At 41.9% G+C, this 21,064-nt stretch overlaps 1 protein-coding gene across 1 annotated transcript; it reads right to left on the bottom strand.

Annotated features, from left to right (window-relative positions):
* Positions 1-6,669: 6,669 nt before the first annotated feature.
* On the bottom strand, positions 6,670-20,348 carry crata (carnitine O-acetyltransferase a). Its single transcript, XM_085794167.1, has 14 exons — positions 20,136-20,348; positions 17,189-17,485; positions 16,984-17,102; positions 15,418-15,471; positions 15,022-15,187; positions 14,647-14,821; positions 12,652-12,830; positions 12,438-12,538; positions 11,825-11,944; positions 11,606-11,728; positions 11,337-11,472; positions 10,296-10,358; positions 9,753-9,890; positions 6,670-7,205 (listed from the first exon to the last, which is right to left on the bottom strand). Exons 1-14 carry the CDS (start codon positions 20,160-20,162, stop codon positions 6,990-6,992), a joined length of 1,914 nt encoding a protein of 637 aa, XP_085650293.1. The 5' UTR covers positions 20,163-20,348; the 3' UTR covers positions 6,670-6,989.
* Between the last annotated feature and the right edge of the window lie 716 nt (positions 20,349-21,064).

The following is a 21,064-nucleotide window of genomic DNA, read 5'->3' as shown; positions in this document are numbered from 1 at the left end:
TAATGACGACTGCACCTCCACCTGTTCACCTAGACTGGATGTTATTACATATTAAGCTGTCTTAAATATGCTGTATTCATTCATATGATGAGCAGGAGCACATCAGCACCTTCTATCTACAGAAAATGTAAAGTTTAAAGACCATTCCCTTTCTTTTAAATGGGAAGTATTTTACATTTCACATTATGCTAATACATTATAGTCAGTTATTTCATGAGAAGTTGGATAAAGTCAGACTCACCAGTTTCTTGTGCTGTTCCATCTTGTGTGCTCAGGCAGACCAGTGAGCTCAGTAACAACCACCTGATCATTATAATCCTTTTTTTTTTTTTCTCGATATTCCTTGTAGAGCAAATATATCAGAAAGTCTTCACAGACTCAGTATATTTATCATAGAAATATTCAATAATTATCTGTTGATCAGGCTCTGGAGGTAAAATCAGTTAGTCCAGTGTCACTAAAATGAAATGAGCCTCTACTCACTAGCTGCTGCAGGTCTTACCCTGGAACGTTACGAGAAGGCAAAGTGTCAAGTTACTCTCCGATAAAACACTCCCTTCTAAAGAAACCAGTGATGAATGTTGTGCTCAAACTCGTAGTGGTTGTGAAATCCTTGTGGACCTCAGGGCAGGAAATGGAGTGTGTGTGTGTTTTTTTCTCTGGTAATCATGAGTCACAGTCGCCAGATAAGGCATGCCTGACTGTTTACAAGAAGTGCCCTGAATAGTTCAGTGTGTAGGAGACTGAAGACTGACCAGAAAGTCCCACTGTGAGAAACAAATGACCATCACCTGAAAGTATTGCCTCAGTGTTTTATTTAAGTGAATGATCTGTTCCCTTGCAGTCTTTGTTATTCCCAACCACCTTAAAAGCCACTTGACTTTTAAAGGTGGGCGGGAGTAACCCATGTCTGAACCCACTAGATGGGAATGACCCGGTTGTGTAGCTGGTGGTGGAGCTCAGACAGGGCTGTGTGTGGCGGTCAGTGGGTCAGTGACTGTTCATGAAGGGTCTGTGGCTTCAGACATGCAGCCGGGGTCAGGGTGAGTGTGTCTGAAACAGGGAGGCAGAGAGAGTGACTCAAGGGTGAGAGAGTGTCTTCCTGTGGTCACATGGACAGGAAGCTCATCCACGTCACAGCCACACAGGCAATCCATCACCACGTGTGTTTGTTTATACATGTGGGATATGCACTCACTCCACCCATAAAACACGTGCTAACCAACCCACCAAGTGGTTGTTAACCTCTTGGCGAAGAGGTTAGCATCGTCGCCTCCGGTGCGGGAGGTCGTGGGACCAAACCCCACCTAGGGCAGGCCGTGAGAAACCCAATGCAGAGGGCCAGATATGACATCGGCTACAGGAGCTCTGCATTACTATTTTGGTGTTAAATTTATTTCAAAGTCAAAGTTAAAGTTTTTTTTTATTTGTCTCCTGTGGGAGAAATTCGTCTCGGATTGAGGGTGGAATGCTGCACACACATAAAGGACATTAGGCCATATAGATAAACATTTAAAGGGACAACGAGGAGTTTTGGAAAAGCTAAGCATTTTCACACTACATTTATGAGCCTCCGCGCGCACCGTGAAATTCTTTGACCGGTGCAAGACAGACTCATGTTTTCATTAAAGCAGATATCAGTGGCACGGCCGTTTCGGCTAATGCTGTGTTCAAGGCAGGCTTTTGAAACCGTAAGTTACAGCTTCAAGTCACAACTACGACTTGGTAGCGTTCCAGGTAACCCGTAGCTTGTGTTTTTACCGTCCTGTTGTCTGTGAAAGTTCCCTATAACGGCCACTCGTAACTTCCGACCCGTGAACTCGTACCAGATCGAACTGGTATGACTTCACAGGAAGGAAAAACACAAAGTACGAGTTTCCTTGAACGCACCATGAGTTAGCAGCCCCCGCCCTTGTCAGGCATCAATTGGTCCTCGTGCTACGTCACCACATTCACGCGCATCCCTTGGCTGCACACACAGCCCTTCATGCCATTCTCTCTCCTCATTGGATATCACTTGTATCCCACAAGGAAAATTTTCTCCTCGGGTTACAGCAGAGCAGAGTGACGGAGAGACTCGTGTTTAGGCTGAAATACTTCATGTAAGTGATTGCTGACGGAAAATAGGACTATTTAGGACTTATATTAACAAAAACATTCCACTGATATCTGCTTTAATCAAGAATTCAAGAGGTTCAGATACTGTCGTATTCCCCACCATAAACGGTGATTCGGCGGCGTTATTCCCATGACCCACCGGGCAGCGTCCGCAAAACCGAAAGTAAGGAAACGCTGGTCGTCTCGCCCAGCATTTCCGCCACCACTAATAATCACAAAATAACGATAGAGACAAAACGATATATTTATCGAAAATGGGCCCATTAACAAGTGGTAACGTAGATTCATCCACATTAATATGAGACTTTTTATTGTCGCGGAATTTTTCGTTCTGCCGATGGAGAAACTCCTCATTGTCCCTTTAATAAATAAAAGGTCAAAATAAAAACATAAACACGGTAAAGGTTAAAGCAGAAGTAAGCGATCCGGTCGTTTTGGCTAATGCTGCGTTCCAGGCCGGCTTTTGAAATCGTAAATTACAGCTTCAAGTCACAACTTACGACTTTTGTAGCGTTCCAGGCAACCCACTCGTGTTTTTCCGACCTGTTTTACCCGTGAAAGTCATTATAACGGCCAATCGTAACTTCCGACCCGTGAACTCGTACCAGATCGAACTGGTACAACTTCACAGGTCGGAAAAACACGAGTTACGAGTTGCCTTGAACGCACCATAACAGTCCTCGTCCCTACGTCACCACATTCACGGCGTCCCTTGGCTGCACACACAGCCCTGCATGCCGTTCTCTCTCCTCATTGGATAAAAACTGTAGGATACGAGAAAAGTTTTCTCCTCGGCTCAGAGCAGAGCAGAGTGACTGACAGACCCGTGTTTCAGACCAAACACTCTATGTAAGTGATTGCTGTCGGAAGATATAACTATTTAAGACTTATATTAACACAAATATATCACTTACTTCTGCTTTAAAAAGTCAAAGTCAAAGTACTTTTATTTGTCATTACCACGAGAGCAATGAGACATACAAATCAAGACAGCTGCTCTGAGCAGCTTGCGACTCTGCTCCACCGTTCTAAAAATAGCTTGCACCGACAAATAAAGGTAACAATCATACTTCTATGACTATAGGGATTATGGCAATGGGCCAATTTGCCAAAAATGTTGAACTATCCCTTTAACTGTGATTGAAATTTATTGAAAAGATGGAGTCCAATATTATTAAAAATAGATGAGTTTCTTTGGTTTCACAGTTCATACTGTAATGTTCGGTCACTGGGTCAGGGTTGGGGTGGGTGGGTTAAGCTCTTGGTTATAGTTGTGGGTGTGAACTCCTCCTGCTTTTTACCCCTCCCTCCTACTGGCTGATGTCATCCTGCTGCCCAGTTCTTGAGTGCTGGTTTGGGTCAGAGCCAGATGCTGCTCTGCTCAGCAGCCACTGCCAAGGAGGATTTGAGAAGACCTCTCCTGTGGGACTTTCCTTCCCTCTCAGCAGCCTGATGGTTGGCGTCAGTACAAGTCCAGTTCTAACAGACAGACAGCTTGATGTAGTCAGCCAGAGAGACTGAAAACCAATGTGTGGAACTGGTAGCCAAAAGTTTTCATTACATTTCCCTCTCCAGTGTGAGATATAAAGCCTGGATAGACTTTCCTTAACAAGAAGAACTGAAGCCTTCAGAGATGGAGGCAGGGAGAAGCTCAGGTGTGAGCTGAACAAGCCCACTAGGACTGAACACTGTTATGAACTCTTCAACCACACTGGCTGGAAAGAAGGTCGCAACATATAAGGACACCAGCTCTGTGCAGAAAGTTATAATTTATTTTCGTTAATTTCAACACAAAATTAATGGCAGTAACAAGCAACAGCAGGTCCTAAGTAAAGAAAAAAACAAACAAAGGAAGAGGCTGGAGTTCCTGGCCAAACTGAAGAAAGCCCAAACTAGCCGGGAATGACGGTCACATCCAGGGCCCTTACTTACTAAGAAACAAAAGAAACAAAAAGAGCACGGAGACAGGACTACCAGGAACTCCAACTCATTAAAAACAAAAAAAACCTGGCACTCTAAACAGGCCAGGGAACTGAAACCAAAAGAAAAACAGGAGACTGTGCTGCCAGTGCCCCTGTAAGGAGAGACAGGACCGCCCTGCCACTGCTCAGGTGATCACCAGCAGGACGGCAGAGCAGGGCGGACACAGAGAGAGACACACACATACAGTGTCATGCAGAAGTTTGGGCACCCCTGGTCCAAATTTCTGTGAACAGTTCAGCAAGTGGAAGATGAAATGATCTCTAAAAGGCATAAAGTTACAGATGACACATTCTACAGTATGAGGGGATTAAAGCAGGTGAAGGTGGATTAAGAAATGTAGAGAGGAAGCCGTCACTGGATAGAGAACAGTCAGCCAATATCAGGTGCATAACCAAGACCAAAGAGTTCAACATGTTCTACCTCACTCCCACTGCTTCAGCTGCTTCTCCTTCACAACAACAAAGTCTCCTCTGATCTGTCTACTCCTAAATCTTTGTGTTGTTTGATTGATTAATTTTCTCAACTTTTGTTTGAAAGTTGTGACCAATTGTAACAAATAACTGCAAATTAATTGCATCATGGGAAATTATTATGAATCAACACAACTATTTTTAATCAGGATTCAATTTAAGGATGTTTCTGCATCTGCGAGCAGGGCCGTTGCTAGGAATTCTGGGCGCCCTGAAAGAATACTAAAGTGGGCCCCTGTCCCCTGACTTTTCCACTTTTTTTTCTTAAACTACATATATTATCATTTTTATTTTGATGCTAATGCAGAATTACTATGAGTATTATTAGTCGGTTATTATGTAGAATAAGTCAGTCATACAACTACTGGGTTTTTGTGAGCACATGAAGGCAGGAGACATGTCAGTGGTGTCTCCCTAATCCTCTAACACAAGAAACAAACCAAGAAGCCAAAGCAAGTGTTTTAAAAAATTTTAATCAATTAATTGACATCAATCATCAACTACCCCCCCATCACATACTACCTGTTGTGTCATCTCCCATCTAATGCTCCCACTATAATTAACCTAATTTTTTTTTACATTCATGACAATTACATCAATCAACTGGCCAACATAAGTCAATCAATATGACATCACAAACTGAGGTGTACTCATCTTTCCCAAAAAATTAAAAAAAAAAAAGAAGAAGAAAAAAAGACACTTCATGGCACTTCACTGAACCAAGTATTATTACTACTATTATTATTACTATCCTGTCTTCAGACTTTGTGAGGTTGGATAAGATGACTGCTCTTGCAGGTGCTGGTGGAGCTGTACAGTGGAAAATAAAACAATTGTAACCAACAGATGAACAAACGGAGACTTGAATTGACTGTACACTGAGTGTAGCACAGATTAATACACTGAACCCGACTGATCCTGGTTCTGTACCTGTGGGCTGCTGCCAGGAGGGAACTTGACACAGCCAACATGTGTATTTATGTGTAAACCACACCCTGAAAAGAACAACTGTAATTCAAGGGTAATTTCCTGTTTTCTATGAGTATGATGTCACGGAATCACATATGTCATCAAACATGTGACTTTTCAGGAGACTGAATAATACATATCATACGAATTTCACTCTTCTATGGCAAAACATTGGAATTTGCCATGCCACCAGCTCTGAGGTGGTCAACATGCTAGGAGTATAGGACATTTTCCTGCCACCAAATGGACACTGGATCTGGTTTAGATGTCTTCAGGCTGGGACTCTTATCAGTCCTGTAAAGTCTGAGCAAGTTTGGACAATATGTGCTAGGGTTCGCTACGCTACCTGGGGCAGGTTGTTTGACAAAGAGTCAAAAGCTTCACAATTACTGTAATATAAGAGCTACCAAATATGAGGTTGATCTGATTTAATCTCTATGAGGAGTTTGTTCAAGTTTATTGTCCTTAAATTGCAAAAATGCAGAGTAAATTCAAGACGAACGAGGCTCCCAAACAGGTCATCTTCATTTAGTAGTAATAATAAACATTACATTTTCAGTAAGATCTCCACACCCTCTAGGGCTCATGCCCTAATAATTGTGAAATTGCTCATTGCCATTATGTTAATGGCAGAGATGCTACTGACCTTCAGAGTAAAATGAAAGTGGGATTAGATGGATACATGATACTCACTAAATGAAAGCCCTGAGTCATAGTCAGTAGAATGATCATCAGCTACTGCATGGTTTATACCAGAGTCAGTTGAATATAACATGTGCTATGACAGTGAAAACATTAGTGTACAACAGCACATCTGAAATGACAGGACATAATACCAATCCTCTGGTTTCATCCTGAATGCAAATTGCATCCTGAAAACAAAACGACTGTAAGCTAATAATTGGTACAGACACACTGTAACACTATGATAAACTCATATCACCCAAGCAGAAGGTTTTTGACAGAGGTGTGAGGCACACTGGTGTAAAGGTTCAAAAGTCTTGTTTTGTCTGAGCAACGATAAAGATGAAGAAAAAAATAATGTACCAACATTTCAGAAGCTGGAACTCAGTGATTTAAACAGGTTGATTTGCCCTAGAAAGAATTAGTTGTTTTTGGTCTCAGCAGATGATTTGTCGGTGACAACATATCCATTCACACAAGGTGATAATATGTTGGCAAGATTTCTTTTCTCATATTTCTTGTAAACATTCTGGATGATGATATTATTGTCTATCAGTGTGACAAAACAGAAGTGTCTTAAAAAAAGGCTGTAAATCATAATTACTGCATCTAATGTGCATTTTCATTTCCCCAGCATCATCTAAAGTGCATGATTGTGATTGATACCAGAACCCTTGTACCTATTAGTGTGAGGTACGGTCATCCACATGTCAGACTAGCCCTGTGATGTCCACTTCATCTGTGAAGACGTTAGTAAGTCTGCGTTTACAGTTTGGCCCTTGGAGTTTGTTCCAGCAGTGTCCTCATGTCCAACAGCGCTCCCTCCACGGCCCGGGCCAGGTCCCCGGTGTTTGTCTCCGCGCAGGTGTTGAAAGATGACACGGCAAAATTGATGTGATTGTTCATTGGGTTGTAGCAGACGCCGTATCCGTTGGATACGACCGGGCCAAAACACATGACGCAGTCTGTTTTGGATGGGACCTGGTGGAGATGTGAGAAAGAAGTGGTTCGTTAAAAAAAAAAATTATAATCAGATTGCCTTTATGAAGGATTTATGAACTTGTTAAAGGGATATTTCAACATTTTGGCAAATTCACCTATTGCCATAATTCCTATAGTCATAGGAGTAGGTTAATTGTCGGCGCAAGCTATTTTGAGATCAGCAGGGCAGAGGCGTCACTTTCAGTTTCAACCAGTACATACGTAGTTTCAAAGGAACTTTATATATGCGTAAAGGTTTTACTGTACACAATGCAGCACCAAAACAAACAACTGTTTTCTGAGACCTCTTCTAATCACATTAATAACACATTTTATTGTTTTATTTGTAATGTATGAACCAAGCACACGGACAGTCTGCTGCAGTGGCCAGCAGCTGTAATCCTCTCTACACACTGTGCTTACATTTTTTAATTTCCTTTGTTTGTTTGAACGTCCAATCTAGAATAAAAAATGATGACAACATGAGATCAGCTCCTGTGTTATTTTCCAGCTGCATCCACTCACTGACGTCATGTCTAGGTTCCAGAGCAGGAGATGAGAAAGTTTAGAGCTTAGTGCTCGGTGTTGACACACTGCAGATGTGGAGCACTGATGAACATCTTTGGAACTGATCCTGAAGCTGTTCTGCATGACTTTGATGTAACACTCAGACTCAAAGTGAAGTTGAAAAGTAGAAAAACAATTTCCTTTTATTGTTTCCATTATCGGCCTTTTGTTTACAGCTTGGTTTGGTCTGGATGTTGTTTATTGTTATTACAGTTGACTCTATAGTGTTGTTGTGTCTTAACTTTAGTGGTTAAATACAGTAATCAGTCTCTCTGTCCTGCTCACTAGTGTGATGAGAGGACATGTGTTTGTGTGGGGAACCTAAAACTAGTGGAGGGGTGGTCCTTGTCTGTACAGGGAGATATAATCCTGTATATAATCCCTTCATGCTGGCGTCACTAGCATGTTGAGTTGCAGGTTGAGTGCTGTGTGACAGTTCCTGTATTAAACTCTACTTTAACATCCTGCTTTACCTGAGGATGAAGTCAAAGTCACAGAGCTGCAGGTCACAGGTTACTGTGAGAAGTTCTTAAACATGCTGCACCGTGGATAAATATTTCAACAAGGAACTTGATGTTTACCCGTGGGGGGTGTTTTTCCTCAGATACGATATTTTGGGTTTGTTTGTCGGCTTTGGAAGGTGTGAATCACTCTGCTATGTTAGCAGAGGCGGTTGTTCTAAGACTGTAAAGGAAGCTCTGCTTCCTCTAAAATGTCAAAAAATAGCTGTTGTGTTTTCATTTCATTGATTAAAAATGTGTACGAAGTTAGAACACATTCCCTTCTCAGACCCAGTTGTTCAGAATCAGCTTCTCATCGCAGGTCGACTGGCGTGATTTTCTTCTCATAACATTACTGTAGCGTCTCATTAAACCTGCTGAATTATACCGTTTCCTTGTTTTAGTTCAAATAATTCTCATATTTCCTTGTTTGAGTTTAGTTTGGTATATGTATGATGATGCAGGCCGAAAATAAGCTTCCCCTCTTTGAAAGACCAGCAGCCGCTACTGTATGTTAGAGATGGAGAATTTATATCACTATTAAGCGATCCTGCTTATCGATTCCTTACTTTTTTTCTTTTTTTTTTGCAAATGTGAGTGTTTCTGAACTAAACAACACACATTAACTGGATTGTTATTGTTGTAAGCCTTTATCAGCTCCTGGTGTTTTACAGTTGTTCTACCTGGAGGTGATGTGGCTACTCACCCACAGACCTGTAATTACCGAACTGAACGAGCGATTAATGAAGATAAATTACAATTCAATCATCATTATGAATGAGGGGGCTTAGTGTTTATATCCGACATGTCACTGTTTACTAAACCATATCTAGATTGTTCTCACAAAATAAAGTTTGTGACGTGCCTGCGTGGAGCGGAGCTGCTGACAGATGTGTAGCTGACAGTCAGTGACAGTTTCCTCATCGCTACCTGAGCCACCGTCCATCCGGTCCTCCCTCCCTCACGTCCTGAGGACAGGACAAAGTCGCCTGGACATACAGATGTCTATTTTTTGTGTTTTTCCTCTCTTCATTTCTAACCAACTCGTTTCAGGTTTTGCTCATAGCCGTGTGAAATCTGGTGTCTTTTCTCTCACGCTCACTCTATCGCGATCCGTATATAAAAATTAACATTATTTGAAAACAATAACTAGTGAGAAAAATACAGATGTGTGAAAACCATGAAATGGAAACACTGGAATAACTCCTGTGAGCACAGCGGTCACACAGTGACACACAGTGGTGTCACACAGTGGTCTATAGTTTTAACTTCTCCAGGCAGGTTGTTGCTTGTCTACTTTTTAAATGTTAGAGCCATTAATGCAAACAAACCCATTTCTCTTTTATTCTCTCACCCAATGAGAATTGATAAGGAATCGGATCAATAAGCAATATTGATAATGGAATCAGAATCGCTAAATTCTTATCAATTCCCACCCCTATGTGAAACTGGAAGTCTGAGCTTCAACCCTGGTCCATACCTGACTAGTAGACAGCTGGTAGTGGAGGGCTTTAGCGTAGGCAGTGTCTTTGAAGATCTCAGGTATGGGGACCTTCTCATCCACAGCCTGCATTTTGAGGCCCAGGAGGTGTCTGTCTATGGCCTGGCCACTGATCGCCTGTAACAGGAGGAGAACTCATTCATCTGCACTGTTAGTCACTGGGTGTCAAGTATTAAAGCAGAAGTAAGCGATCCGGTCGTTTTGGCTAACTTCCTGTCAGCGGATGGAGTTAGCAGTCCCCGCCCTCGTCCGTTCTCTTTCCTCATTGGATAAAGGTTGTAGGATACAAGGAAAGTTTTCTCCTCGGCTTACAGCAGAGCAGAGTGACTGACAGACCCGTGTTTCGGACCAAACACTCTATGTAAGTGATTGCTGTCGGAAGATATAACTATTTAAGACTTATATTAACACAAACATTCTGCTTACTTCTGCTTTAACAAATAAAGGAAACATTGTTTTGTGTTTGTCTTAATGTCTGCAATGAGAGTTCTGAGACAGAGTATTTCTGAGGACACCACTCACCATGTTTGTGTATGACCTGTGTGCTTTCACAGCTTTATCCATCAGATCAAGCTTCTCTGCATTCTGTGAAGAAAAGTTAGGAGGTTATGTTAGCTTTTAAATATACTGTATATCCAAAGTTGCCAAAACAACGTCCATGTGAAGTCAAATTCCTCAACAAGCTTAGTGATTCAAATCATATAGAGGCAGGAAAGAATGAGTGAACCCCTGATTTTAAATATGATCTATTTAAATAATGAGCAAACAAAAAAATTGAACTAATAACTCAGATCATTGTGTTGCACTTTTCCATATGGGGGTGGAGCATCAGAATCCACATCAAGTAAATCTATAGGTCTCGTCCAGGGTAGTTCATCCACCCTTAGGAATGGAGTGTGGACTGAGCTAAAGATCCACTCACACCAGACATCCTGGTAGATCCATTCCTGACTGAAACAGCTTTATAAAAAGAATGGTTCCTCTGATCAGTAGCTAGTGAAGAGCTGCTCTCAGAGGAGGTTCAACCACCTCCAAGGAATAGTTCAACATTTTGGCAAATTGGCCCATTGCCATAATCAAGATCTTGTGAGTAGATTGCCTTGAAAACAACTCTGTCTTGTCACGTTACATTATTATCTCATAGCGTGGTGAATGTGCAGGTCGCAACTTGTCCACAAGAGCGTTTTGGAGTTGTTGGATTGTGTATTTGATTAGTTTGACCGTTCTAAAAATAGCTTGCACCGACAATTAAAGGTAACGTACCTACTCCTAAAGCTATAGGGATTATGACAATGGGCCGATTTGCTAAAATGTTGAACTATCCCTTCAAGTCCAAGGTTCACTGACTGTTGCCACCAGCACTCAGACTGTGCTTTGTTCAATAAAGACACAAAAACGCAAAAACGTAAGAACTGGTTGTGTGATATTTGTGTAACTCCATTGTTCTTGTCTATGTTTGTGAAGTCTGAGAACTAGTCTGGCTGCTGAAGCTTCCAGCCTCCTCATGTCTGAGAGTCTGGGCTGTGATCACATACACATCCAGACTTCTCCCCTTCATCCCACCTGTTTGTTGTGGTCGTCGAAGGCTTTGACAAAGGCAGCTGAGGCTCTGGAGGCTGAGCGGATCGTGTCCGTCCGGCCCAGTCGGAACATACGCAGAGAGGCACTTTCATATGTGGCACAGCATCGTTTGTATATCCTGCAGGGACAAGAGGGGGGATGATGAGAAAACCATCAACAGATTCTGAGAATCTATGAAGCCGTGAAGCATCTGACAAGTTCCTCTTGCTCTGGATTCAAAGCCTCTGAAAACAAACTTCTGAGCTTCTCACCTGTAGTAGGCCAGCTGCAGTGCTATCTGTATGAAGGCATCAGGGCTCATCTTGTGGGCCTTTGGGACATTTTTCCCAAAGTGGCCAAATACTATAACCTTCACGTCCAGGTCTTGGGCCAGTCTGTGGTGGAAGAAATGTCAGGACAGTGAGACCTGGTGCATCCTTATCTTAGGCATATAGGATTTATATATAATAGAATGTTGCTGCTGCCCTTACGTGCTCATACTCTGTTTGGCCTCCTCAATGTCCTTCTTGATCTCAGGCGTGATGTTGAAGTGCAGTTTCTGGGGTGAAGGTAAAGGCACCGAGGGAGGCTGCACCATCTCTGGCTTCCTCCTGTTACCACGCACAAGAGAAGAGAGGGGAACAAAAACAAACACAGTAAAAACACTGCAACTAACCTTCCTCTTAGGGTCAGCAGCGACCCATTTTAGGGTTTTAATGCATAAAAGTACCACACAAATTTGTTTATTGTATCAAGGCTTTTTGTCTTTGTCATCAGGAACCCCCATTTAAACAAAATGAAACAAAACATTTCACAAAATTCGAAAATGCTCTAGTTAAAATTATGATATTTGTGTTGCTAGGGTCGGTTACGACCTGGTTATAACAATAAGAACAATAATGAGAGTTTAAACTGAAATTATAAGTGCAAAACCAACCATATCATGGATAAGGAAGCCTAACAACGTAACCAAGAGATGAGACACATGGGATGATAAATAATTGTTTTTACTGTGTTTACAGCTGATTTAAGACAATGCCATAATGTGGACATTAAAATCCAAACAAACACCTCCAGAGGATCAATAACGTTTCATCTGCTTACGTGTATTCAACAACGTGGTCGATCAAGGCCACGATCGGCGGGCCCTCAGCGGGAGCGTGCTCGTAGTTTGCGCCGCATGTCCCATCCTCTCCGATGATGAACTGCAAGACAGAAAGAGACTTCAGACATCACGTCCTGCCTGGAGAATGTGCTGACGTGCTGAGTCCCAACCACATGTGAAGTTACTCATCGTGACTAAAGAAGTGCTCATCACCTGCAGTGTCTTGTCGAACCAGCGGTTGCCACTGTTGAGCTGGGGGCCTCCTCCGTGCAACATCTGGACGGCGGCGCAGCTGCGGTACGACTCATCGGAAACTCCCGGCCTCGCTCCGTCCAAACACAACGTGAAGATGCTTCTTTGGATGGCAGACACAGACTCTTTGTTGGTCTTATCTGAGCAGGCACACACACACAAAAGTATGTGTATGGTGTTATGAATGGAATCAAACTGCAACAGTTACATATTTTGATATCTTTTAGAGGTGCCAACGCAACCCCACTCGGGCCCAAAGTCCTGTGTAAACATCCTAATCACCCACTACAGTTGCACGATCCAAAGAAGCTGAGGTCAGTGCGCTACAGAACCATCAGAGCAGCATGGTGATTTCTGTTTGCTCGGTAGCAACCTATTGGCTCATAATATCCACTAGAAAATCTTCAAATGGGAAAAGAAGCCCAGATCCAAGTTGTTAAATGTTTTCTATCCGAACCCTGTGCATCCCGTCGCGCGGTGTTCCCGGACCTCCTCCTGGATAAATTAACCACTGGATCTTTTTATTAATTTATTTTTTAAAGTATATTTTTGGGCTTTTTGCCTTTATTTGATAGTACACAGTAGAGATAGACAGGAAAGGGGGAGGCAGAGAGAGGGGGAATGACATGCAGGAAAGGGCTGCCTGACGCGGGATTCGACCGGGGCCGCTTGCGGTGAGGACTATAGCCTGCCCTCTCATGGAGCGGCCGCTTTACCCACTGCGCCGCGCACCGCCCCACACCCCTACTATCTAGTCTAGTGTTGGTACACACTCAAATGGGTGCCCTGTTAGCTATGTAGCTCATTTATTAGGGCCACGGGGCAAACACACCGAGGCAAATGTATGTATGTAAATGGATGTACAAAACCTCTCAAAGCCCACGATCACTGGTTAAATCATTTCTAAGCTGCTTAATTCCTGCTGGAGTTATCAAAGACTCGCACCGCTCTGCTCCGTAGGTGTTGAAGCCTGGACCCTATGCGGCTGGACTCGCAGCTTTAAATCTGGACCGGACCGCAACAAAAAAAATTTAAAAAAAAGAAAAGATGCCCATGGTCCGAATCAGAGTTATTAAATGTTTTCGATCCGAACCCGGTGCTTCCTGTTGCGTTGTTCAGCCTGGTCCGATGACTGACCCAAGGAAAGAGCCGGTATAGTCTGTGGCCGGAGCACACATTTATTTAGAATAAGTTTAAAGGGACAGTAGCATTTTTTTTAAAGTGGGGTTGTATGATCTACAAATAGCCCCTAAGTACTTCAATTGCAGTAGAAGACTCTCTGCACTCCTCCTGTTAGCAACGCCAGTCTTACCTGAAAAAAAAAACACAGTTCCATTGTTCGCTATAATATATTTTTTTCCAGCCCTTCAAAGTGCAGGAAAAACGCAGTTTTTATTTGGACCTAACCAACTCACGTATCCCTATTTGTAGATCATACAACCCCACTTTAAAAATATGCTACTATCCCTTTAATCTGTGCTGATTAAACTTGTAAATGAATGCTGCTCTGGATCCGACTCTTTCCTTCTGTTCTTACTCTTTGTAACTTTAATAACAGAACCATTTGATTCTATTATAGATTTTTGATCTTTGCTGAGCATTAGATTTGTTAAAAATTAATAAAACGCCTGTCCCATATAGACGCCTATAAGCCAGGTCAGTTTGGCCCCCTCCACGATCCCGAACTTTCCTCCCTCTGGTTTTTCACCAATCACACACTGATAATATCATAATATTATTAGTATTAATTATTTGAAATATTTGAAGAATCTCATCATAACGTACACACCCCAGCAGTAGCTCCTGTGGCCCTCTCAAAATTTCCTAGAGGAAATTTTCTAGTTCTTTTATTATTATGGGTGACTTTAATCTAAAATGCAACTAAAGGCTTCTGATTTCTCTGTTTCTCTGAGTGTGAGTGTGACTGTGCTCAGCGTCAGCGGCCTGCCTGCTCACCTCTGGTGAGGTTGATGTAGGCCTTGCCCCAGGAGTCCCTGTGCTGTGTGGTCAGGATGCCGACAGGCTCCACGCTGGGCTGTGCCGAGGCGCTGCAGATCTTCTCCAGCTGAACGCAGAGCTGGTCGACTGTCAGCGGAGTCCCATCACTGTTGTACACGTCCAGCACAAAGAACTGAGCCCAGAGGGAAGAAAGGAAAAGCTCAATCAGGCTTTTTTTTTGTAAAGACCCCAAAGCCTAACGCAAACAGACAAACTCATAATGAACATTATTCCCACAACAGGAGTTTGTGTGTCACACAGAGGGATTAGTGGTCTGTTCAGCTCTTGCGGGGCTTTCTGGTTCACGGTCAGACAGACACCAGTGCTACTCACCTGAAAGTTGTGAGCTACAACGATGTGTTTGGGGGGCGGTGAGCTCTTGGCGTGGTTCACTATTAAGTCTCTCTTCACACCGGGGATACGGCAGGACGACAGCACTTCGTAATACTGGTTCATACACAGGGGCTTTCCTCCCAGGTACTCTATGGGTAGTGTCTCGCTGCAAAAGATGGCAACCACTGCTGTTACACACTAACCTACCGTCAATACAAGGATTGATGCACACATACTTTGATAGAGAAACTACTATAGCAGCATAATCGTGGAGGAGTGTTATAGGTTACATAAACAGAGAGAAACTGGTGTTATATTTCTGGTCAAATTGAACAAAGACACTAATAACTAAAGAAACTAATAACTACATAAGGACATTTTCAGCTCAGCACTCACTTGTCAATCATCATCTTGAAGTCCAAAACACCTGCAATCAGCTTGGCAGCAAACCTAAACACAGAGAAGGAGATTAATCGTTTGAATGCAACCTTGTAACCTTTGCTGGTTCATTTTTGTGAACATAGGAAGTGATTAACATATTTAAAAAACCAAAACAGATCACTGAGGATCAGGGTGCAGAACGGGTCATCCACTAATCGAGAAGATCAGTGGTCCAATTCCAAGCAAAGTGTCCTTGCAGATGAACCCTAACCTCAAATTGCTCCTGGTGTGTGAATGGCAGAAAAGCACAGTATGAGTGGTTTCCATTGTAAAGTGCTTTGAGTGGTTGATAAGACCAGAAAAGCATTACACATTAGTGCAGTCCATTTATAATTTATCACAGGGCAGTGCAGCTGCTTAATTAAAAAACACTCTAACCATGTTTCCATCCACTTGGCAATCGAGTTATCTAAATATCAATAAAAATATAAAAGCTGTGCGTAATGACGTTGTGTGCTGTTTTGCAATCATATTGGTGTATCGAATTATTTTCTTGCAGTTTAAGGTGTTTCCATTCATTTTTGTACTGAATCGCAAAATAGAAGAACATCCATCCTTCATCTTTAACCGACTATCTGAGGTTGGGCTGCGCACAAGCCAAGTGTGACGAGCATCTGGAGTCGTTGCCTGGAAACCACTGAGCCATACTGTAGGGACCAGCCAAGTTAAGTTGGTAAATAGGCTGTTGCATAATTTGTTTACCAACACGGCGGATGCGTGCGCAACGTGACTGCAGAAAGAACCGGTTGTCATAGTTACCTTCAAGTTTACTCCATGGGTCTGGTTTACTCAAAACGATGTTAGCTAGCGATCACCTAGTGATAAAAGTCTGTTTTATAACGGCATTTTAAAAAAATGTCGATCATTATCTCAGGATGGAGGATCAAGTTGCCGATCGGCAACAACTCATATGCAGCAGTTATACAGCTGTGCCTATGGGCATATCTAGCTTTATCACCACTCAAACCAATGTGTCTAACACATTAAATTGCTCAAAATTAATCTCCAATGAACCATTTTCTCTTATTTGCCTTAAAAGGGGTGCAAGCTGACGGTATTCTATGAAACTTGCGTGTTTTGTTATTTTTATTAAAATGATTAGTGCAAACAACAGCACAACAAGACTATGGAACAGTCTACTTATTGAAATAATTCCTTAGCATCTCTAAAAACTCTTCTTAAAACATTATTTTACCAAAAAGCATTTGTAAATGTTTGATTGTGTTTTATGTGTTTATTCTCCTGTTTCATGATCCCTGTTGTCTGTTGTTTGACTTTCTTGTTAAGCACTTTGTAACTTTGTTAAGAAAAATGCTATAAAGTTTATTATCATTATTATAAGCTCATAACAATGTAAGTAAAGCTGCAGATAATGTAAGTAAAAAAGAGCTGCTTCTTCTAAAACCCATGTTGTGCCCAAACAGGGCAGAAACTGAAGGCTTCCATCTCTTTGACTTATTGACTCATTTTAGAATCGACTTGAAATCGGCGGCGAAAGATTTGCGTTCCTGATGCGGTTACCTTATTTGTCCCTGCTTGTCATTGAAGTTCATACGAGGCAGGACCAATCCAGGACTTGAATGCACCACCACAGGAAGCCGGTACTCCAGATAGGCAAGCTGGACCCACCACGCTGACAACTACAGAGATACAGAAAATACAATGAAAGCAAACAGATGATATAAATTCAGTTTTAACTGTTCTAACATGGTGTAGTTGAGCTCACCCAGTTCTCGGTGTTGGCTGCTCTCTTCTCCAGGCCTTTCTGCAGCTTCTCTCCGACCCCTCCCGCTTTCTTGAACTCCTGCACCAGGTCTTGTGTGTGTTTCAACTCATCCTCCTCCACGATGGGCTCCAGGGCCGTGATGTAGCGCTCGCAGGTCTGCTGCAGCGGGGGGACGGGCAGACGGGGCAGACCCTGTTGATGTGTCAGGTATCTGCCGGCAACCCGAGTGGCCGATACTGGCTTCACCAAGTGGTTTGGTTTTACTAAGCCACAGGGTTTCGCCATCCCCACCTTCACCTGTGGGTCAAAGAGTATATATTAAAAACATGTGTACTGTAAGAATGTGCTGTTCTTAATTCACAAGACAACTGTGGCTTACTGGAAAAGTCTATTCTAACAGTATTACTTTTCAAAGTGTTTAATTTGGTTGCAGGAGATGGCAACTGTTCAGTCCACAGTTAAATACACAAGTCTTCAATATCTTTACAACTGCACATCAGTGATAATGTAAATAGATCATGATCTGATTTCTAAATGCATTTTAGGTCAATATGGAGATACATTTGTGTCTTGATTATTCAATCAAAAGAGAAAAGTTGATTTGAACAAAACATTTTCAATCAAAACATACTTCACTTCAATAAAAAAAGAAAACCTTTTCAATTAAAGAAAAAAGGCAAATGCAATTTTTCTCAAATATCAATTTTTTTTTGCATTCAAACACTTTTTTTGATTGAAAAAGGTTTTTTTTTTATTGAAGTGAAGTTTGTTTGATTGAAAATATCTTCTTTGTTTAAATCAACGTTTTGTTTTGTTTTTTGATTGAATGATAAAGACACAAATGTATCTCCATAGGGTCTAAACCCAGTGTGTGTCTGGACCACATGTGGTTAAATCCTTTTAGAACTGCAACAACAAAATCACACAGACTATATTTGTTCAAATACATGGGTTACAAGGTTTTTGACTCTTTATGTTGCACAACCAGAGGGAGGTTGGAGGTTAGTGCAGGGTGACTGACTACATCTCTCATACTGAGTGTTCTTTCCTTCACCATTGTATCCTGGTTTAGATTCCTGACAGCCAAACACAGGGTCAAACTCTCCAACATAGTCCAACTTGGCAGTGCAATACCAGGCTATACACAACAACTGTTAGATTATCAACATGACAAAGCAGTTGCAAGACTGACAGCTAAAATCCTATCTTATCTGGTCTCATGTCATTCTCTGAATCACCACTTTCAGGTGAGCTGAAGAGACATTTCTATATTTTGTACACTTTTTCATTAACACCAGACCTCATCTCAATGTAGAGCGAATAATTTCGCAGACAAGGCAGTAGGCTACTTTTTCATACACAGAGAGTTTAACTGTTGATATTAATAACGAGTATAACTGGCAATGCGGGTACAACAGAGCAAATAGCCACACACCACCTATTTGTCTATTCAGTTGTCACTGGTTGAAATTGAGGTTATACTGCACACACTGCATATTCGGGCCCATTTATTAGGCCTAACATTTCATCAAAACACAGTTTAACGTGTTATAGTATAACATTCAAAATAAGGGGAGGGATGGACACAGTGCCGGGAAAGGTAGCACTGTCTGAAAGAAGACAGACACATCACAGCTTGTAAAATTGTGCTGATGGTAAACATAACATTTTCAAAAACAGTAAGTCATACCGGTATTTTCTTTAATTGCCTGGATCCTCTCATTGCCTATACGTTCAAAAATGTTGTAGTATTTTTTTAGATACATATATATTCTTTTTTTAGATACATATATATTCTACACTTATATCCACTTTGTGAAACACTGTATGACAAATACATTTTGAAATGAGTTTTTTTGTTTGTTTTTTACCATGAAAACACTGCAAAAAATTCTACATCTTGACCATTGGGGTTGGAAAAGAGAAAGAAAATAACCACACAAAAGAAAGAGCAAGACAGGATGTGGGGGAAATAACACCATGCAATAAAAATAGCAATGGCAGTAATGATATCAGTAATGGTAACAATAGTAATGGTAATGGAAACATCATGTGGAATGCTGATTTGACACTGTTTTGAACATCAGGACCACCACAGTCACCATATTAAACACAGCCATATCACCACTAGGAGGCGGTCTAGACTCATGTTCTACCCGACCTCAGCAGGTTGAGCCTCTGGTTGACCTGTCATGTCAACATAAACACAGAGCTCCGAGAAAACATGTCAAGATATAAAGATATACCGTAGTAATTAAAAACAGTTTGATGCTATAAGGTGTATCCCAGTGGCCACGCGACTGAGTGTTGTGTTTAAATGATCTATTTAAAGACTGGCGACAGGGTGAACAACATTTGTTTTTAGCAAGTGTCTGATAGCAGAAGTTACTGATGAACAGTTTTTATGACAGCTGATCACATGAACAACTTCTACGGATCACACTGTTCTACCCATAACACAGTGTAACATCGGCCCATTTCTTCAGACGAGTTACGTGTGTTTGTCAGGTAGAAAGATCGATATGATGACGAATGACACGACTTTAGCGATATGTTGACAAAGTTACTACAGTTCAGAATCATTCTACAAAACAAAACTTTAATTACACTAGTCCGAGACGAGTGAATGTGAATAGTAAGCTCTGGGTCGACCTTGTCCTTGATGCCTTTTCGCTATATTTAATCTTGGCTGAGCACAAATTCACCTTTGACCCAGTTCGGTGAGCAGCCCGTTAACAGCCGCTGCCAGCTAACGGTGCTAACAGCTAACTAGCAAACATTCCCTCACCGCTGAGCGAGCTCCTCGGCGGTGACCGACTCTGCATCAACACCATTAAACCGCTGTCTGTCGACGGCTGTAATCATGGAGTCAACTCGTATCTATGCAGCGAAACTGGCTCTGAGCCAGTGATAAACAAGCACAGTCGGCTGGAGGTGCATTACTCACCATAGTTCTGCTGAAAATGCCCCACATTTTGCATACAAGGTGACGCCCCCAACCCGTGGTCCGTCAGTAACAGTCTATGGTCAGAGCTCCAGGTCCACTGCACCGGGGTCAGCAGAGTCCCGCACCGTGGCTCAGTGCGCTGTGTTGGGTCGGTGGACCAGCCGGAGTCAGACGTCGGAGCACCTCTGCACCGCAACAGCTGCTAAACACAGTGACCGGGTGAAGTTACCGAGCCGTGAAAGCAGGCCGGGTGTCAGCCTGCCATAAAGGAATGGGTGGGTGTGACTGCGGAGTGTTGAAATTTACATACATCATTAGCTGTCATCATTAATGGGTAGGACGGAGGAAGCGAATTCAATTGAGGAAAATAATTTATTTTCTCACAATTATCTCATGCAGTAAAGATAAAAAACAAAAAAAAAAAAAAACGAAATTAATAAAGTAATTAACTCAAAATAAATGGTAAGATATAAGGCATATATAACAACTAGATACTTATTTTTATTATCTTATTTATTTATATGTAGCCTATATCTCCTATGTGTGTGTGTTATTAACAATTTTTTTTCACCTTTTGTCGTTAGCCTATTTAAATTAGACGACACTACCAGTCAAAAGTTTGGTGGACACACCATCTCATTCAATAGTCTTTCTAGCTTCTTCTGGACATAAAAACTATGAAGGAACACATGAGGAGTTGTAAAAACAAAAGTGCTAATTTGTTATCAAAGTGTTATCTGTCACTTGACCTAAACCCAGCTGATGCTGATGGGATAAACAGCTCCCCTGGGAACTCCTTCAAGACTGTTGGAAAACTGTTCCAGGTGACGACCTCATGAAGCTAAAGAGAGAAGGACAAGAACACTTTTTGGTTTATTACATAATTGCGTATTCATTCATAGTTTTAATGTCTTGAGTTTTAATTTACA

Source organism: Trachurus japonicus, chromosome 12 (assembly GCF_045865225.1).
Source record: "Trachurus japonicus isolate A0001 chromosome 12, Traja_1.0".
Lineage (NCBI taxonomy): Eukaryota > Metazoa > Chordata > Actinopteri > Carangiformes > Carangidae > Trachurus > Trachurus japonicus.
Note: the sequence above shows the minus strand (reverse complement) of the source record. Positions and strands in the feature narration are given on the sequence as shown.